Source organism: Chlamydotis macqueenii, chromosome 7 (assembly GCF_036417535.1).
Source record: "Chlamydotis macqueenii isolate bChlMac1 chromosome 7, bChlMac1.mat, whole genome shotgun sequence".
Lineage (NCBI taxonomy): Eukaryota > Metazoa > Chordata > Aves > Otidiformes > Otididae > Chlamydotis > Chlamydotis macqueenii.
Genome location: NC_141562.1, coordinates 37,546,736 through 37,565,277, shown reverse-complemented (window position 1 = coordinate 37,565,277; position 18,542 = coordinate 37,546,736). Strand labels below are relative to the sequence as shown.

General features: G+C 44.3%; 1 protein-coding gene across 9 annotated transcripts in view; it reads right to left on the bottom strand.

Annotated features, from left to right (window-relative positions):
• Positions 1-18,542, bottom strand: part of PTPRE (protein tyrosine phosphatase receptor type E) — a 98,520-nt gene that overhangs the window by 16,004 nt on the left and 63,974 nt on the right. For 8 of the 9 annotated variants that reach the window (XM_086752106.1, XM_086752104.1, XM_086752111.1 and 5 more), the window contains 9 exons: positions 14,224-14,326; positions 13,887-13,960; positions 12,036-12,172; positions 7,722-7,812; positions 7,168-7,244; positions 7,008-7,044; positions 6,077-6,174; positions 4,418-4,537; positions 2,647-2,807 (listed from right to left, as the gene is read on the bottom strand). In XM_086752106.1, the coding sequence (XP_086608232.1) occupies positions 2,647-2,807; positions 4,418-4,537; positions 6,077-6,174; positions 7,008-7,044; positions 7,168-7,244; positions 7,722-7,812; positions 12,036-12,172; positions 13,887-13,960; positions 14,224-14,326 (898 nt within the window). Of the gene's footprint in view, positions 1-2,646; positions 2,808-4,417; positions 4,538-6,076; positions 6,175-7,007; positions 7,045-7,167; positions 7,245-7,721; positions 7,813-12,035; positions 12,173-13,886; positions 13,961-14,039; positions 14,094-14,223; positions 14,327-18,542 lie in introns of those variants that run through there. The other variant, XM_086752113.1, reaches the window with a different exon arrangement.

The window sequence follows — 18,542 nt, the reverse complement described above, 5'->3', positions numbered from 1 at the left end:
AAAAAACCTTTGGGAAAAAAATCTTCTGACTAGGTGTAATAATTCAGTCTAAGATGATATTTTCTTAACTTTTGCTCTTTTCTGCATGGTTGCTGTCATGTGCTAATTAGATAATTGGTGTTACAAGGTCTACACTTCCTAACTGCCCTCCCAAATCTTTTTTTTTTTTTTTTTTTAATATCCTTCAAAAGCCACGAGAGGGAGCACGACCATTATAAATGACACTGCTCCAGCGCCTTTCAGCTCTTCCTTCCAGAGGAAAAGGGCATGGCATCCTGTGCCGGGCATTAATAGCTCTCCTTTAACCTTCTGTGAGCTGACTTGGTACAAAAACCGCTGTAGTGTCCACAAACATCTTCCAAAACACGACAAAAAGCTCTCCTCCCATCCCGGTGTGCTCAAAGATATGGATCAGTTTTCAGCAAGGCAACATTAGGTTTTAAACCAGAAAAAAAAAATCTTGCATGCGTAGGAAGACTTAGTTCATACGTACACACACTTTTACCAGCGAACACCAGGTGAACCAAAGCCCCCAAGCCCTCCTGTTCCAGAGGTCCGGAGGGAGGATGGAGACGCGCAGAGCCATGGAGTACCAGGCCCTCCACCAAAATTTCACACAACTTCACAGTGAACAAGCCCACTACAACCTTCTGCCTCCAAGCCCCTTTGTGTTTCATCATCAGTTTGGCAGGCTCCCTTCTCTCCTCACCCAGCCACGTCCCAGTCCAGCGCTCCCACCCACCCTTGGACCCTCTGCGACCACTGACCATGGGCCACTGCTGCTTCCACCCCACGGTGGCCAAGGCTCCCTGCCCTCTCGCTTCCTTTCGTTCACGCTTGATCACCTCGAGTCCTACTGTCCTGACTCTCAGTTTACGGAGATTTTCCTCTTCCTGACGTGTCCTGGAAACCACCTCTGAGCATGGGTCACTCGTGGCCAGTTCACACCCATCCTTCGTTGCTCAGTCCTGTGAGCTTTTACCCACCGAGCCCCACGCTCAGCTTCCTCGCTTCTCTTCCCTTTGCAGATACGATCCCTTTTTACACATCCTTGTTCCCTCTCTGTGCCTCTGCCCCAGGGTTCCCTTACTTCAGATCAGTACTTAATCCTTGCACGTTCCTGCTAAAGCTGGTCCTTTCACCAACCTTGACATTTGTCTTGGAAGTCCCCTGATTTATCCCTCCTTAACCCACCTGCAGGGTATCCCTCACTCAGCTATTCTTCAATGTACCTCTCTGCTCATTTAAAAAGTGTAGTTCTGAAAACCTTCGGGGAAAAAAAAAAAAAAAAAAAAAAGGCAGAAATTCCCCTCCCTCCCCTTTTATCTGCAATTCTTTACTTCCAAATGCTAAATTAGCCTTTTATTAACTTCCAAAAGATTCCGAATGTGCACTTTTGCTCAGAATGACTGAGCGATAGAAAAGCTCACTAAAAATGGCCCGTTACTCACTATCGATGAGTTTCCCTTTCCTTTTCTCAACAATTCAATAGTGTCATATCCTGAACTGCAACGGAAATTAAGTGTCACCTCTCTCATTCTTTATTTCTGATGCAGGCTGAAGTACTCCTCTAGCCCCCAACGCTGACACGTACCGGTGTGACCGCGTTCTGTTGGACCATTGTATTTAAATCTCCGTGGTTTTTATTAAGATATTTTATATTTTCCTGTATTTTGTCTCTACTTCTGCTGATTGAACTAAGTACAGAATTTCCTGTTGGTGCAAAATAAAGCTCAAACCCAGTATGAGCCTCCACAGAACATCATGGCAAAAGGCTATAAAAACATCATGGGAGATGATACTCTCTCCTGGAGAGTATTACTAGTTGCATGACACAAGCAGCAGAAAAAGAAACAAATACAGGAATCTACAAGCATTTCCTTAAAAAAAAAAAAAAACCCAGAAAGACAAGGCTGCTATTCTTTTCTTTCTCTTCTAACCTCGCTGTGATAATTGCTCCTGAAAAGACACTTCTTGCTCGCTTCTGAGCTTGCAGTTGCTATAGGGATTGCAATTATTCTTCTTAAACTGATCTGCAGTTTGTTTGTGCTTGCAATAACATAAGGTTTCAGACAGTTTGGCACAAGCCTTTAATAGCAGAAAGTTCACATGTGTGTGACCGAAGGAGTGGGAATACATTCTGTATTGGTATGCAGCGCATTTTTTAAATTGCAGCATTTACGTCTCTTAAATCCAAGTCTTTATTCAAAACTTTCTAGGCATTTAATAGACAATTTACAAAGCAAACTGAAATTTTATTGTGGGAGAAGTGGGGGACGAATTCTCAGAGGAGCATTTAGTGGCAAAGGTCGCAGATTTGTATTACGAGTCTGTTTTTCTGACAAAGAACACATTTATACCAAACACTGGGTATCACTCATGGGGGAAAAAAACCGGAACAACTTCTGTGTGAGTATTAAAGGGAGAGCAAAGATAAAGCTTTTGAAATTGTTTTTACCCTAGGATCTCAAAAAGCTTAGCATATTGTTGCCCTTTCTATATATAAATATGCATGTATGTGTGTATATATACATAAACACACAACAAACTTCATAGCCTATTAATAAAAAATTGACATTTAGCCTCAGCATTACACAGGTAACTCCAGGCCAAGCTAAGAGAGCGGCTTGAAGAGCACATACATACCTACAGTGAACCACAATCGGTCCAGCATGGGCAGGATTCAAGGTTTTGACTTTTTTCAGGAATTTCAGCATCCCGATCGGCGTGAAAGGCACCCCGAAATCAGGCCAGCTGGTGAAGTGGAGCTGCGTAACCAGCCTCGGAGCTTTACAGCCGTCGTGAAGCTGCAGGGAACACACAGACTCCGAGTCTAACGTTTCATTTTTCATGCAAAGATGTATGAACAAACCGCCCTGGTTATTAATGACTTTAATTCCTGCAACACTTAGAGCTTGACTCAAGGATTAGAAGTTTACAGTTTACGTAAAGTACAAACACAGAGTAAAATTACCATTTATTATTAAAATGCGTATTTGCAGTGAAAACTGGAATAAGCCTAGGATAGGACTGCAAAGAGTAAGACTCAATTTATGTAAATAACGGATCAAATCCTAAGTCCTTTGTCACTTATAAAATCTTCACACTTCTTTCAGAGGCCTCAGACGAAACTCACAAAAGTCAGCCTAAACATTCCGGATCTGCATCGCTATGAGATGCCAAATGCCAGCTTTTGCCGTGCCACGTATGAATGATGAGAGAAGGGCTGCACCACCGGCCAACCCGACAGGTTCATGATCTGACCTACTCTCCAAGAATAAAAGAGAAGAGACTACAGAAGCAACAACAGCGACCCTCTCACCTGCGTTCACCAACCACAACCTCTCCTGAAGGTTAGAAAGAGCACCTGTCTCACAAGCTTTCAGTCTGTTAGCCAGGGCCAAGGCCATTTCAAAGTGGAGAGAGCCGACTGGTTTTGTGAGGTTGCTTGGTCTCCATCATTGGACTGGATGAGCTTTAAGGTCCCTTCCAAGCCAAACCATTCCATGATTCTATGATCAACAAATCCTCCTAACATACACTCAGCAGTGATCAACAAGTGAAAGGCAGCCGGGTCCATTCTGAAACCTTCCTGCTCTTCAGCGTATCCACAGTACGTACATCTCTGGACCGTTCCTTCTTTCCCGTTCTGCCTTCTGAGCGCAGTTTCTCTGAGCATTTTTATCTGGGATGCCTTACCAGCAATCACTGGTCATACCAAAGTGATCTCCACGCTAAATCAGCCGAGACTGCTTCACAGTTCAGCACCTGTAACTAATGCTGAATGAATCCATCAATTTCTTGAAGGGTTCTGAGCTCTGCATGGAGCTCCACATGGCTGTACATGGTTTATCACCTCTCACCAGCCCATGTTGTCTTCAGCCTTCAGTCTGAGCTAGACAGTCACTGCATGACAAACACAGCAGCCTTCCATTTAGGGGGTGAGATCTCTAGCAATTTGCTCCTGTACAGGGCTACACACTGTGGACAAGGGCAAAGTCATCCTCACCATCTCTCTTGTGATCTAAAACTTTAACTTCTGCTGGGGACCAAGGACACAACAGAAATCGAGCTGTAACGCTGGCTGACATTGGCCAACTAATATCCACAGACAACTCCAAGTACCCAAACACATCCACATTCACTCATTTATTTATCCTTGCAATTTGTCCAAAAAAAGGTGAAGACACTGCTCCTGTGCTCCCTCCCTGACAGTCACAAGGAATGATTTTCTGTGGCTGTTTGCTACAGACAAGAAAAAAAAAAAAGAGCAGAACCTCTTGCGATCCATTAAACTGTAGTGGACGCTGTGTGTGCTGCCCTGCAGAGCTTGCTGCCTGCCTAGGAGAGGTTCCCTGGTCAGAACTTGCTTTAAAAATTAGAATTAAGACTCAGCAAGAGCATTACTGTTACTTACCGACTGGACGCAGAACTTGCGGATGGTGTAGTCCACCAGGACGATGCAATCTTCCACTGACACACGGATATTTCCGTAAGTCCAGCACCCCTGGTCAGGCCAATACTGGTAACATTTTTCCTGTACAAACACACAGTGAGTTTTGTAACACTGAGTCTGCTTCCATTGTTGGTCACTCACAAAACAACGAAGTTATTTTAAAACAGCGTACACACGTCTGCAGATGAGATATTCAGTTTCCCACCTGGCACAACACTCTGCTAGTGCTATTGATGCTTAAATTTATGCAGAGAAGGTGAGAATAGCTTTGAAGTTGTTTTTTAACACCTAGCCAGACCTAAACAGCTTTTTGTTTTAGTTGTTGGTTTGGTTTTCTTTTTTTTTTTAGGGGATGCCTGACTGGGGACTGCCTGACTGTGGGCACTGTGATGTTTTGACTCTCTATTTTCAAAGCTTGAGGTGTAGTCAGGGAGAAATGCGAGGCAGTCCTCATTTGAGAGAAGACTGAAGAGTTCTGGCTTCTCATGTTGGGAACAAGGTCTTCTTACGGACTGTGTTTGCTGTTTGAGCTTCATCAAGCAATACTACCATTGCAATAAAATACAGCAGAAATATCCCAGTGAAGAGGCAGACGAGGAATGCCCACCCTCATATCTCCGGTGAGCTGGCAGTATCGGAATTATCTTTTCTTTATTGTAAAAAAGTGCATAAAGTAGGTGTGAAGGCCACCTTTCACACAGCAATAGGGCACATTACGGCTCACAAGCGCATCCTCGTCTCCTTCCCAAGGTCAACTATTGCTGCTCATCCCCATCGTTCCCCACTGGCAGGAGAGGTCGCCCTTGGGGGCAAGAACAGCCTGGCTCTCTGCTACTGGGTGGCTTCTCCCTCCTCCCTCTTCTTGCTTGCACAGCCGCAAGGGAATCAAGGTTTTTTTTCCTCAGGCATCTATTTTTGAGGGCTTTATATTTCAAATAAGGATATAGCACGCTCAGGGTGGCAAACGAGCCCCCACGGGAAAAGAAAACAATTAAAGAACATCTATTATGTTTCCGATGTTACTTTTCCTTAATATTTTAACTTAGCTCTCAAGTCTGTGAAGCAGGACTGAAATTAAGCAGGACTGAAATTAAATGTTTCACACTTGTCACGTGCATCTCAGTGTTCAGCCACTATGCGTAAAAAGTCTCGCAAAACAGGAGGAGCGAGATGCGTACAAGGAGGAATGGGGGGACCAGAAGGAACAGCATCACTCTTACAAGAAAAAGATGGGGTTTTTATTTGTTATGTGCACGTGCCAGAAAGAATTTTGAAACCTAATTCTGAGAAAAATGAATAAAGTTTTCATCTTCATTTCTAACCAAACTCTCCCACAAGCGCAGCCTTACGCTGCAATAAAAACACTGGCACGAGGATTTGCCTTGGCCTATGGGCTATGCAGGACAGAAGAAGCTGTCAGGATTTTTTCCTTGAGATCTATGCATATAAATTTGTATTTTGGAAATTAGAACTACGTTTATGAGCAGAAACTCAGATGTGCTAACAGGGCCTGAAGAAGGAAGTGGTCAGGAAGGTGGCTAGCTGGACGCTGAGCAACCACAACTGTTTTTGGAGCACGCTCTCGTAGAGACATCCCACAGTAAACAGAAAGCTCTTTACCTCTTTTCTTTCTTTCAGGTTGGTCAGCATGACGATAACAGCAGACTTCTGCTCCCAGATCATCCTCCAGAAATCATTAACTGTTTCTTGTTTCGGCCCTGCAGACGGAATACAGCTCTGCTCAAGAGGGGCGATGGAGACCAGCACGAACACCCCCTGCCTCCACGAGCCCACCCAGATCTCTGCTTACTACAGACTGCTCAGGTTTGGAAAACGCCACATATTTTGTAAAAAAAAAAAAAAAAAAAAAAAAAAAAAAAAAAAAAAAAAAAAAAAATCATTTTCTTTTACACAATCATATGCACTCAAGTCTACATTTCTAGCGGACACCTCCTCTCTTGAAATACTATTAACGCTCTGAAGTGGGCTGTGGCAGGAGCATCGTTCAGGATTTCCACTTCGCAGCTCTCCCCCACGCTGAGGCCCAGCATTACCTGTGACCACAATGAACAGCTGCCGGAGAGCTGCTCATCCTGTCCAGGACAGGAGTGGGTTTGAAGTATTTTTTTGCTTTGTGTCTGGGATTGTGGCAATGGAATTCCCCCAATTTGTGACTGAACATAACACAAGAATTCATGTGAAAATGCCGATTTCTGTATCAGGAGCGCTGAGACGGAATGTATTATCAAGAGACTTATTTTTTTCAAATCCCCAGTAAACAGATTTAAGGAAAAAAAAAAAAAAAAAAAAAAAAAAAGAAGCAAAGCGGGGGTGTAGGGGGGAAGGCAAGCCTCCTCACTCAGAGCACTATCTGCAGGTCTAAAGGCAGTGGGTTCACTCACGCACATTTTAATTTCATTTCAACTGTAACCTCTAAATCCCACCTCACTCTCGGCCACCACCTGCAGCTGAAAATAACCTTTAAAACACATCTAACATTAAATACATTCAGCCATGAGATGTACAGACTAGAGAAATGAGGATAAATTACCTTGTGCTGCTATGAATTTATTCTTTTCTTTATAACCCTATGGAAAGAAATATCATAGCAGTTAAAAGATGAAATGGCAACGTCAGCTAGCAGAAAAATAATTATTTAACTCACAGGTAAAGCTTGCAGTTTTGCTAACAGTGGACAGCTCTCAACTTACATCTATGTATGATGCATTAATGTAGTCTGAAGCTGGGACTCCATCAATTTGGGTCAAAATCACTCTGGAATGATCATCTGGAAGAAAACACATTACAAGCACACTTGCACGTTAATCAGTCTGAAATACGTTACTTCCTTGAGCACTCTCCCATATTGCTCCTCGTTCTCATCAAGAAACTTTCTCCACAAACGTCTTGCTTTGCTCCCACTCCTGGGGGTCACCAGGACTGCAGCTCTACAATACTGGAAGCCCAAACTCTGCTGTATTTGATTGCCCCAAACTAACCTGAGACACTAAAATATCCACCTGACATCATGGAATTTGGTAGAACCTCGTAAGAGCTAAGGTTTTAGAGTGAAGCACCTATAGAAAAACCTGACTGGAGGAGATCAGTACTACAGAAGAGACAGGTTTTGCACGTAGAACATACAAAGAACATTTGTGACCAGTGAAATGATATTCTGTGACTATTTTCAGCAAATGAACACCACTACCAGGGTGCTCAGTGCCACAGTTAATTGTCTGATTTAAAAGAAAAGGTAATGACTTACACGGCAGGATGTTAGGGTATCTGTTTTTCTCCCTGTTTTCTTCCTTATTCGCCATTTCAAATGTTCCCTGCACATATCCAGGTGTTAATGACTGAAAAAAATAAAGATACAAAAGTCAATGTGTTAGAAAACTGCTAACTCTTGATGGCACATGGCTCGGGGGAAATCTGCATTTATACATACAGCCTTGCATTCAACAGAATGAAACTTTTTTTTTTTTTTAATTTTTTTTTGCAATAACTTTCATTACTCTAAAACAGGAAACCACGTCCCAGCAGATTTTACTACAGAAAACGAGTTCAGCAGTTTTGGAAAAGAAGTCATTTTTCCACCAGAGCTCACAGTTCTTTAGAAAATGGTGAAAACTCCGAGCTGCTGCTTTGAGCTGCCATCTGCCGCCGTGATTCACAGCGCCGTGACCCAGTGACGGGGATGCGCCGCTCCCTCGAGCTTGGTCCCGACAGCTACTTATAGCAGTAACAGTTGGTTCGATAGCACAAATAGAGTTTGATTGTTAATAGCTCACTGCAAAGAATATTAAATAGCAAACAACTTGCTGAGAGCCACAGGTGAAGGCACAACAGTGGCAGAAAGCAAGGAAGCAAAAATAAATCCCGGTTCCTTCATGGTAAAGTTGTTGTATGAGCACAAGTCAAATTCTGCTAGTAATTAGCAAGATCTAAGACTGCAAATAAATTTAGTCAAGCTCAAAAAAAAAACAGGCTTGCAGAGCAATCAAATGAAAGGAAGGAACAGAGAGGAAGAGGGTGAAGATGAAAAACAAGGAGGTGCCCGAGATGAAGCCCCTCCACCGCCACGGCAGAAGCTGCTGAGATACCACCAAGGCAGCCAAGCAGCCATGCTCGGTCTTGGGTGGAGAGCCTGGAGCAAGGGGAGGGTCGGAAAAGGCAACCGCTCAGAGACATGGCTCGAGGCTCCTGTCCTGCGCTTTCAGCTGCCCCCTCACTGTGAACGGCACCAACGAGAACAAAGTTTCCTCAGGTTTCTTATACTGAACTCCTAAAACACAGTGTTGGCATGTTGGATCCCATGAAGGCAAAATCCCAGCGGTTTGGGAACGCACAACCACCTTCTCCCACCCTCCCACCTCCCACTGCCCAGTCTGAATCACACCGGGGAAGGGAAAAAACCAGTAAGCAACTGTACGGCTTCCAGCAACTATTTCCACTTGCCTGGCAGAGCAGGGCTTGGAATTTCCACGTAAAACCAGCAATCCGTGGTGTCAGGGTGACACGGGATAAAAGAGGGGGTGCGGGGAGGACTTCCCACCGCCACAGAGGAAACAGCAACATGCATTTGTGGTTTGGTTTGGTTTTTTTCTGTATCACTTAAAATTGTGAATGTAAGTAAAAGAAAGGAGAGAGAAGGTTTAAAAAGAAAGTTGCTTTTAGGAAACTGCTTAATTCCTTACTTGAATGAAGTCTATGGGTTTGCTAATTAAAATACATTTACAGTTAAAAAATACAGAAACTGAAATTTATGTTTTGCACAAAAAGAAACAGTTAGCACTTCAAACATGATCTCTTCAAACTCCAAAAGTCAGGCAACAAATTCCCAATAAACAGTCATATAAATTCTGCATCTTCATGTGAAAAACACACAAAAAGTAATTATCTCCGGCAAAATAATCTCTCCATTCCCTGCTCCTTACCCCCGCAAGGCCCTGACATCTCCCTAGAAACCCCCTCGTGTCACGCTGCACGGCTCAGAGCGGGTGTTGAACCCCGGCGCACGGACGCAGCTCCTTTCGCTGCTCCCACCCAGGGAGGGGAGGATGTGATTCATCGAGGATGCGCTTCCTCACGTCCTCTCCATCACGAGGATCTGAGGAGTCTTGGTGGCGCTGGGTCATCTGCTGCCACCACACTCTGATCTGCTCCCACTTTGCAGGAATCCTAAAACCTCTCCGAATCTTCCGAGGGGCTCGACCTCCCCCAGCATCGGCGCATTTTCTCCCTTTTTTCACTGAATGAGCCACAAAGAATGTCTTAAGTCAAAATTAAAATTTCAAAAGCAAGTTCTAACAGGAAGGTTTTCCGATATTAATCTGAAAATCAAGGCAATAAGCTAGCCATCACAATCTTCAAACATCTAGCTCATCTTGCCTTATGGCTGATAAAGACTTATTTGAAGGGACCATACATAAAGGAATTAATTTTTATTATTTTTTTCCTGTGAAGAAAGAACACATGCTTCCTAAGTGCTCTGTGTTCACAAAGGAATTAAATAATAAAAAATTAAGCAACTGAGAACAGAAGGAGCCTCTGCTATTTTGGTTATCATGTACAAGTGCAACAAGTGCAATGTACTTCTGAAGAGTAATTTAGGCTCTAAAGATAAAATCTGAAGTATTGAAGAACACCATCAGGCACATAAATCTAAGAGAACTGTTCCTAAAAATCCTTTCTATCTGCTGTGTGTCTTCGTCTATCAGCACCTGCTTTGTTTTTTTTTTTCCCACCAGAAAAATCACTTGGGACTGAGCTTCCTTGGCTGGTGCAGCGCGTGGCCACCGCTGGCTCACGGGAATCGGCATTTTCAGCCTAAATCCGTCTCAAATTCGCAACGGAGACCCTGTTATCTGCGTTCCCGGAGAGGCCTGACCCCTCACCCGTTAGACCAGGCGGCGCGAAGCAAACACCGCAGCGAGCAGGGATCCCCCGGCGCATCCCCTCCAGCGAGGGCTGCGGTCAGGGCCCACCACAGCTCAGCAGCCCCCGTCGAACGGCTTGTGCGGAGGGGACAGCTTTGGATCCCTCCAAAAACCGCAGGATTTGGCAGCTACGGCTTCGAGGGGCTGGTACAGGTGTAGCCTCAGCTGGTGGGAGGATGGAGCTGAGTTCAGAGCTTCTCCTTCCGCAAAGGAGAGGTCATTACACAGAGGTCTTTGTGCTGAAGGGCGCTGATTTCTCAGCCCCTCTCCTGCCAGCGCTACTTCTGTTTGTCACCTTTCCTGGTTTACGCTTCAGTATCAATCGTTCTGATTTTCAGCCGTCTTTCACCCTTTCTCCCCCTCTCAGGCTCGAGCAGACAGCTCAATATCCACACAAGGAGACTTTATGTACCGTGACCTCCCGTCACTGCTCAGACTGCTCATTTCTGGGGACCGGACCCCAGTTTTCAGACTCAGCGCTTGTGTGCAGACAGAAACTCACAACACGCTCACAGCATGCTGCAGAAAAGGATCCAAGTAAAGCAGGTTTTAAAAATAAAAATAGACGGCTTGTTTGGCTCCTAACCACAAAACGAATTAATCAACAGAGTCAAAGTTCACAAGCACACATCTTGTCAAATTCGTTTTCACGTTCGTTTTGTCGACTTTGATAAATATCTCCACAATGCTCCCTCTCCGCTAAGGCAAAGAAATTACGTGTTTTAAATACATCATCAAACAAATTGCAGATATAAATACGCTACCAATTAAGAAGGTAACTTAGCAGACTGTCTAATGAATGCGTGCATCAGCTTTGACAACTCCGTATTTGACATTTAAGCTACTGCTCTGTGCAACTTGCTTCTGCTGTGAAGGGAAGTGAAAAGAAATAAGAAATGTAGGGAAAAGGCCCCCGAATTCAGGCGTGCGAGAGCAGACTTATCGCACTGGGTTTCTCCATAGAAACCAGCTCGGCAGCAGCTCACCACAGATCCTGGTTAAGACTCATCTACACAACCACACGCCACTGAAACTCAGGTTACGGGCAGAAAATAAAATCTCCTTTCTGACCAAGGCAATGTTTTAATGAAAAACTCTTAAAACTGAGATACTTTGTAGAAACGTATGTGTTAGGGTGCTGCAAACAGGGAAGCAATGCAATGGTAACAAAGAGGAAAGGGTCAAATTACCAAAAAAAAAAAAAAAAAAAAAGTCAGACCTCGCTAGGGCAATATTAAAGGCCACACTGCGTCTTCTCCTCGAAGTACTTCCCACAGAGGTGAGACACTCAGACTCCTAAAAAATCCTCCACCACCACCACGAAAATCAACATTATAGAGATTAATATTCAATTTTCCTCTCCTCTAGCTTTCAGGCAAACACTACAGACCTTCTTTAAAAGTTAGCAAGTGTCAAACAGTTTATGTGTCACAGATTTGGCATCACTGTACCATAAAGCGGTTAATGTTCCAGGCTGCGTCCAGATAAAGGGTTACCACGCGGAACAGAGCACGTACAAGCAGTACCAGCACACTCACGAGATACCAGCATCACGCACCGAACACTCGTCAAAGAACTGTTAATGTTCGCAGATGTTTTGATTTGCCACGGAGTTGTCCGCTCCACACGCGAGGACTTACATTAAACTCCTCTCGGAAGAGCTTCCCTTCATCCGCTGATCGCATCCGTATTTCCTCTTCAAGATTTTCTACTGGAATAGGGAAATACTTCTTTGGGCCTGAGGGAGACCTACTGAGCAGCATCACCCGTTGCTGTTCTGTCAGGACAAGGAAAGTATGTGTTAAAGGCATGTCCAGAGCAACAGACAACAAACTATTTCCAACTACAAATTCATTTTTATGCTTGAAGATGCCAAACATATGTCTCACATGAGACGTCAACTGGTGATAAAGCTGATTTAAGTAAAATAAAAACCCCAAACCACAGGCCAAGTAGCTGCTTTGAGAACACAATAAATTCAAGCAGAACCACTACTGGTAAAATTAATGGTTTCTGTATTTACACTGAATTAAAATGTCAGCAGGTTTTATTTAGAAAAGGAGAAGGTTCCTTCTGCTGCTGAAGAGCGTACCCACCCAGAGCTGCTCTGCCATAGGGCAGGGACTGCAGGGACAGCTTTTAGCGTCTATCACTGAAGAGATACATGCCAGATTATTTCATTTGTAAAGGGGAAAAAACCCAAAATCCCTTTAACTTGGCAGCCAACAGAAACTGCACTGAGATGAGCTGTTGCTCTCAGCTGTCTCAGACCACCCCAGCATCAGCCCAGCCCTGGCACGCAGTCGCTCAGCCGCAGCATGGTTTGGTACAGGGACTGCTGCCGGCGCTTCTTGCCACCTAGGCATCGCCTGGCACAGGGAAATAAAACCCCAGGACGCCTTCACCTGCTGCCTTCACGGCCTCTCAAGAACACAACCAACTACTGGGAATTGAAATGAGCTTCCCCGTAGACTGCCTGGCAGGGTGGCTGGAAGAAGTGGAGGGATTAATCCCCCTGTTTGGCGAAGACAAGTTTTATTTACAACCAAAGGCAAGCAGAAAGGCAGACCGCTTCCTTGCACGCCAATAATGACGGGGCAATTTCCACTTGCAAAGTACAACTCGCCGGTGGCTGCATCAACTATTCACCGCCCAAGGGCACCACGCGGCACCAGGCCGCCACGGGGATCACCGAACTGCGCTGCCCGGGGTTCCTGTGCACCAGCAACGACCAAACAGGAAGCTGGTGGGTATATTTAGAGGTCTGACTTTCTCTATGACTGCCACCGCGTTTGTTAACCCATTCTTCGGTTCGTAGGCAGCGACGTGGAACCAGCACAGAGACTTCATTCTTTCCATCATTAAAAGTTTTTCTCTTTGTTACAGCTAAAATAATTTGCAACCAAGAAATGAGCGGCTCCTCCATGTTTGCTAGGCTTGAAAAGAGCCCCACAGAGCAACCCACCCGACGGGCTCCCCGCTAACAGCCACCAACCCAGCACACTGAAAAACCCATGGAAAACATTTTCAGCTCCCCAGAGTGTTTTCTTTCAGTAAACTGCCCTGTCTCACCCCCTTGCTTGTTTTTCTTCGCATTCAGGAAGCGGCTCATAATTTCACCAAGTGTTAAGAACCCTTTTTTTTCTCCTTTTAAGAAGAAACAGTGCTATCCTTTCTCGGAATACAAAGATCACAGTACCAGAAACCTGGATCTCAGCTAGTATCCTAATAAAACTTGTATAAAGCGCACGAGGAATACTTAAAAAGAAATGTTTGCTGTATCACAAAGTGAAAATTATTTACAACCAACAACTGAAAGTTAAGGTTATATATACACATACTTAAAAATGGACCTCTTTTTAAATTATTTTCTCTTTAATAACAATCTTATAACTTCTATAGCAAACGTAACTGAATAATTGAGTTCTTAATTAGCGAATGAATGCACACAAACAAAATCACAATGAGAAGGAAAGCAAATCTCTCCATACCTTGCTCTTCTAAGATCCCATTTGGCATCTTTTTGTCCCCGGAGTTCACAACAGCTTTCCTGTGTCTTCTGAACCTGAAACACACGCGCCACGGTAATCTGAGGAACTACGTGGAAAGGTAACCAGCATTTTCCCAAACCAGGCTTTACCAACCACGTAATTCTGGAGAAACTCTTTCTGTTCATCTTCACAGCGAGAGCCACCACGGCCGCGGCACCCTCTTCTACGCTGTGAGAGAGGCTCCCGCCTCACCATAAGCAAGCATTTCATTTCCTTGTTAGATCATATCGAAACAAGACTGAGCAAGCTCTGCACGCAGAGCTCCACACAGACCTACCTGAAAAAATAGCCAGCCAGCAGAATGAAAATGATGAAGACCAGGAGCAGGATCAGCATCGAAGTCAACAGGTCCTTGTGTAAATGGTTTTCTTCTGTAGAGTCTGTGGATTGAACACAACGTGAAAGTTTTGGACACTTTTGGCTAAATTTGAAGCTCGTTCAAAAGGTTTGCTGCAGTACCCGTATGTGCATCAGCTGCTTCTCAGCCCGACAGAAGTCACCCAAGAATGTCACCCTTTGTGCAGATTTTATCGACTCCACAGATAGGACGTGTGTTTTAAACACATCATTTACCTGTCCAAAACACCGCTGCTGGCTGCACCAGGCTGGAAAGCACACGCTGAGCGTGACGGAGGGGGAAGGCGGGAGGGGACAGTGCCAACTGCAGCATCTTCTCTGGCTTATATTATATACACATTATATTATATATAAGTAGGAATGATGAGACTTAAATGCTCAGAACATAGATTTAAAAAAATAAAATTTTGTTATGTCCAGTATAAATGGCGAGCCTCAGTCTTCTGTTAATAGTGTTTTTATGTACGTGACTCTTTACATTTCGGTTTCATTATGTGTAACAGGTGGTAGAAACCTCGCTAAGCGGGAAGGATGAAGCCTCCACACCTGGAGTTCATTGTCCGTGCCACAGGACACAGACAGAGGCCGATCTTCCCGCAGTTACAGCCCGAGGCAGCAGCCCAGGCTCAGGGCATCCGCCGGGACGGTTCCCCGGTGTCGGAACCCCCCGGTTTCTCCATCGTCACACCAGCTTTCCTCAGCCTTCTTCACTCGCGCTTGGTATAAGTCTGCTATCAATCTACACTCTTCCAAAACCGAGGCGAATTTTGTGCTGGTGGTGTGGGGTTTTTTTAACTTTTAAACTACATTCACAAACTTTTAACCAGTTCTCCACCATTCCTACAGCGGTCTTTGAGAACTGCAGTAGTAACTCTCCTCTTCCATTCACTCCTCCCTCAACTCCTTCTTTTTGCTTGCTCTTAGCAAAGGCTTTTTGAAGAGACCTTGCTGCAAGCCCCGACATAAAACATCACGAAAGCACAAGCTTACAGTAACTGTAAAAGCCTACATAGCACCTGCAGTATTTTAGAAAAGAGCTCATATGGATAAACCAATTGTCCAGAATTGATTGTTGCAAAACCATTCGAGTGTTGGCTTGGATCTCATGAGCAGCTGGAAGCTCTCTGGATGCTCAAGCAGGATATTAGGGCACGGAAAAATTTCCTTTAGAGGCACAGGTGCACTAGAGGCACACAAGGGAAGAAGGTAGCTCAAGTCAACATAATAGTACAAAGAAAGGAAAGGCAATAAAATGCATGAAACTTGACATGTAAGTGGTATATAAATACCAAAGTGACAGGCATGACAAAATTGTAATCAGAAACCATCACTTAACGGGTTTCAGAAAACTGCTGTTGGAAGGGGTGTCTGGATGAGCGCAGTATCGCACTCGGTATAAAAACCAAGGTCTGACAAAGAAACAGAAATACCTATTTTTGCCCCTCACAGGTAAAAGGAGTCACTTTAGCCCACTTTTGAAGTTTAGAAATTTCAGACCAAGTATCTCAGAATCCTCCAGGATTTAGAGGTTTGTGTTCTCATCATCAGCTCTGTGTCAAGAGCCATGACACAAGGCGGGGAAATACAAGTTTGAGTCACAAGGGAGTTAAAATTTCCCTCAGTTCATTACACAATACAAAATCCCCCATCTCTTCCTTTCAGAAGAACTGATGTGCCTCACACCACATTTTTGGGATGTCTTTGGAAAACTGGTTCCCAGACAAACACAGAAAGCCTCAATGCAACCCAGGAGAAGAGACGTTCAACCTCCCGCCAGACTATTCTCTACATTTCTTCAGTTAAGGACTGAGCAGCCCGGCAATGACCGACGCAATTCTCTGCATCAAGATCTCACCTCTCCTCCTACCATTTCACAAGGAAATTAGGTCAAAAACCACAACCAGTCCTTTCTTCCTTGTACAGGGGCACAGCTGTTTTTGAAGCCTTGCAGTGGCACAGCAATGGCTTCGACTCTGCAGAGCCTGTGTGCAAGGCACGGTGCGGTTTTCTGCATTTTCTTCCATATCTGCATGGGAAATTTTATTCATGTAGCCCCAAAATTGTAAGCAAAAGTTATGATGGGGCTGAGGCCATTGTAGACTCAGAAGCTGAAAGATCTTTGGCCAGCACACAGCTATCTACATATCAAGTAGGATTTTATGGGAAGACTGAAAGACAGAGCTGAAATATTTTTTTTAGTCAGTGCTGCTTCAAAAATTGGCAACTGAAGCATATGAGTAAAAGCACATGGAAGAGGTAGGTGTCCTCTAAAGCACATCTCCACTGCAACCACTGCCAGGGAAAATTTTCCACTGCTCCGACATAATAAGAGCTGTGGTCCAAAACCACAGGGCTTTCTGTTTGCAGCCATGCTAAACAGATTGTCCCAAGGGTATTTTTTTAGAAATACAATGAAATAGTGACTTTCATCTTGACAACAGAGGAGAATTATTGCCAGGAGGATGGTGGCAACCCCTCGTGCTTCCCCTGCCACCCACCAAGGCTGACTCACGAGGCTTCATTCCCTGTGCTGCTGGCCCAGCTGCCTGAACGGCTCTTTCTGGAAATGCATCGCTATTTCCTTGAGGGTTATGGTGTTCCCACTTTCCGTATGTGTCAAAAACAAAACCAAAACCATCCCCAAGAAAAAAGGGAAATAACAGCAGTGTATGCACATCAGTAAGTATCCTATCATGGTCTCTCCACACTCTCTCCCTAACTTTGGTTTTCTTCATCCCTGGATCAGTTCCTTTGCATGGGATCTGAACGGTAAAACGGCTCACAAATAAAAGTGTGATTAAAGCACTTTGTTCTCCCTCCACAAAAGCAAGCTAACGAGGCAAGGCGCATGGTTTGCCCTAGATTAGACCGGGCAGGAGAAGTCTACCCATGCCAAAGGGGATATCACAAAGTCCAGACTAAACTCTCTCATGCTATTTTGGGAAACGAAAACCCCAGTCCTGCAGAGAATCCTTGTGCTTTACAGTACCTTGACAGCAGAGATGAAGCTGATACACAGCTGATAACCAGGAGATGCGCTTGGTACACATGGAAACCAAACCCAAATTGAAAATAGACAAATAAAGGAAGGGCAATGGAAAAAGTCAGGAAGGGAAGGCAAACCAGTCTCCACAGCCTGCAGCACACGAGAAGGCAAGCAGCAGCAAAGGCAAGAACCACGCTCCTGTTTGCCATCCCAGAGCTGAATGCCACACAGCCGGACTGAGCACAACCCAGCTTGCCACCGCAATCAGAGTCACGAAAAGCTTGGGTTGGAAGGGAACTCTGAAGGCGATTCACTCCAACCACCGGTTCAAAATCACCTATTTCTGAAGTTCTGCTTTTCAAAATAAATCTTGAAACGGAGTTTCTACCAGCAAAGCATCCCTTTGGCTTTTGAATACTAAGTAAAATGAGCCAGCCCCCTTCTTCAAAACTCGGATTTCAGACGATGCCTCGTTTTCCAAGTGAAAGACATGCCGTGAGTCTAGCGTGGAAGTCCCCGTCTCTGGGTCCCGTTCTGGCTACTGTATAGCACAACTTCATTCTTTCTACACATTGCTTCAGTTACCTTCAAAGACAGCCACTAACTTCTTCAAAGTTCAATCCAGCGATAAATAGGGCATCAGAAGCTGCACCATTTGCCGCTTTTCAACCTCCCACTCATCTGACAAACTCATTACCTCTGCACGCTAATATATTGGGAGTGGAAAGAAACTGTAAAGATGGGCATGAAACCCATGAAATATTCATCGAGTAAACACTAAAGAAATTTAAACATTTGGAAAGGGCTTAGAAGCTTTACTACTGCAACTCCCAGGCTGCTTTCACATTTATAGTACGTAACAAGTGAAAATACAAGAAGAAGTGAAAGAATCCTGACTGTGATTAATACTGGGTAAGTAATTAATATTTGAGTAACCAGGAATTATTTGAATGCAATGGACAGCATCATGTATTAATAGTCTGTCACACATATTTGACAGCATTTGACAGATTTATCTACTTGAAATATACATTTATTTATGCAAATCCAAATAAATAAATACCGGTTTATATTTATCTCATACAGTTGAATAATCTGAGTAAATGGCAGTGCAATCTATCCAGCAAATGGCAGAGCAATAAACCCCAAAATATTCTGATTTAATGAAAGTGAAATTTCATGGTAGCAATTTCATGGTGCTCTTGTAGGAAGCAAAACAGCAATAGTGCTGAAAACTGAGCCATACGGTCTAG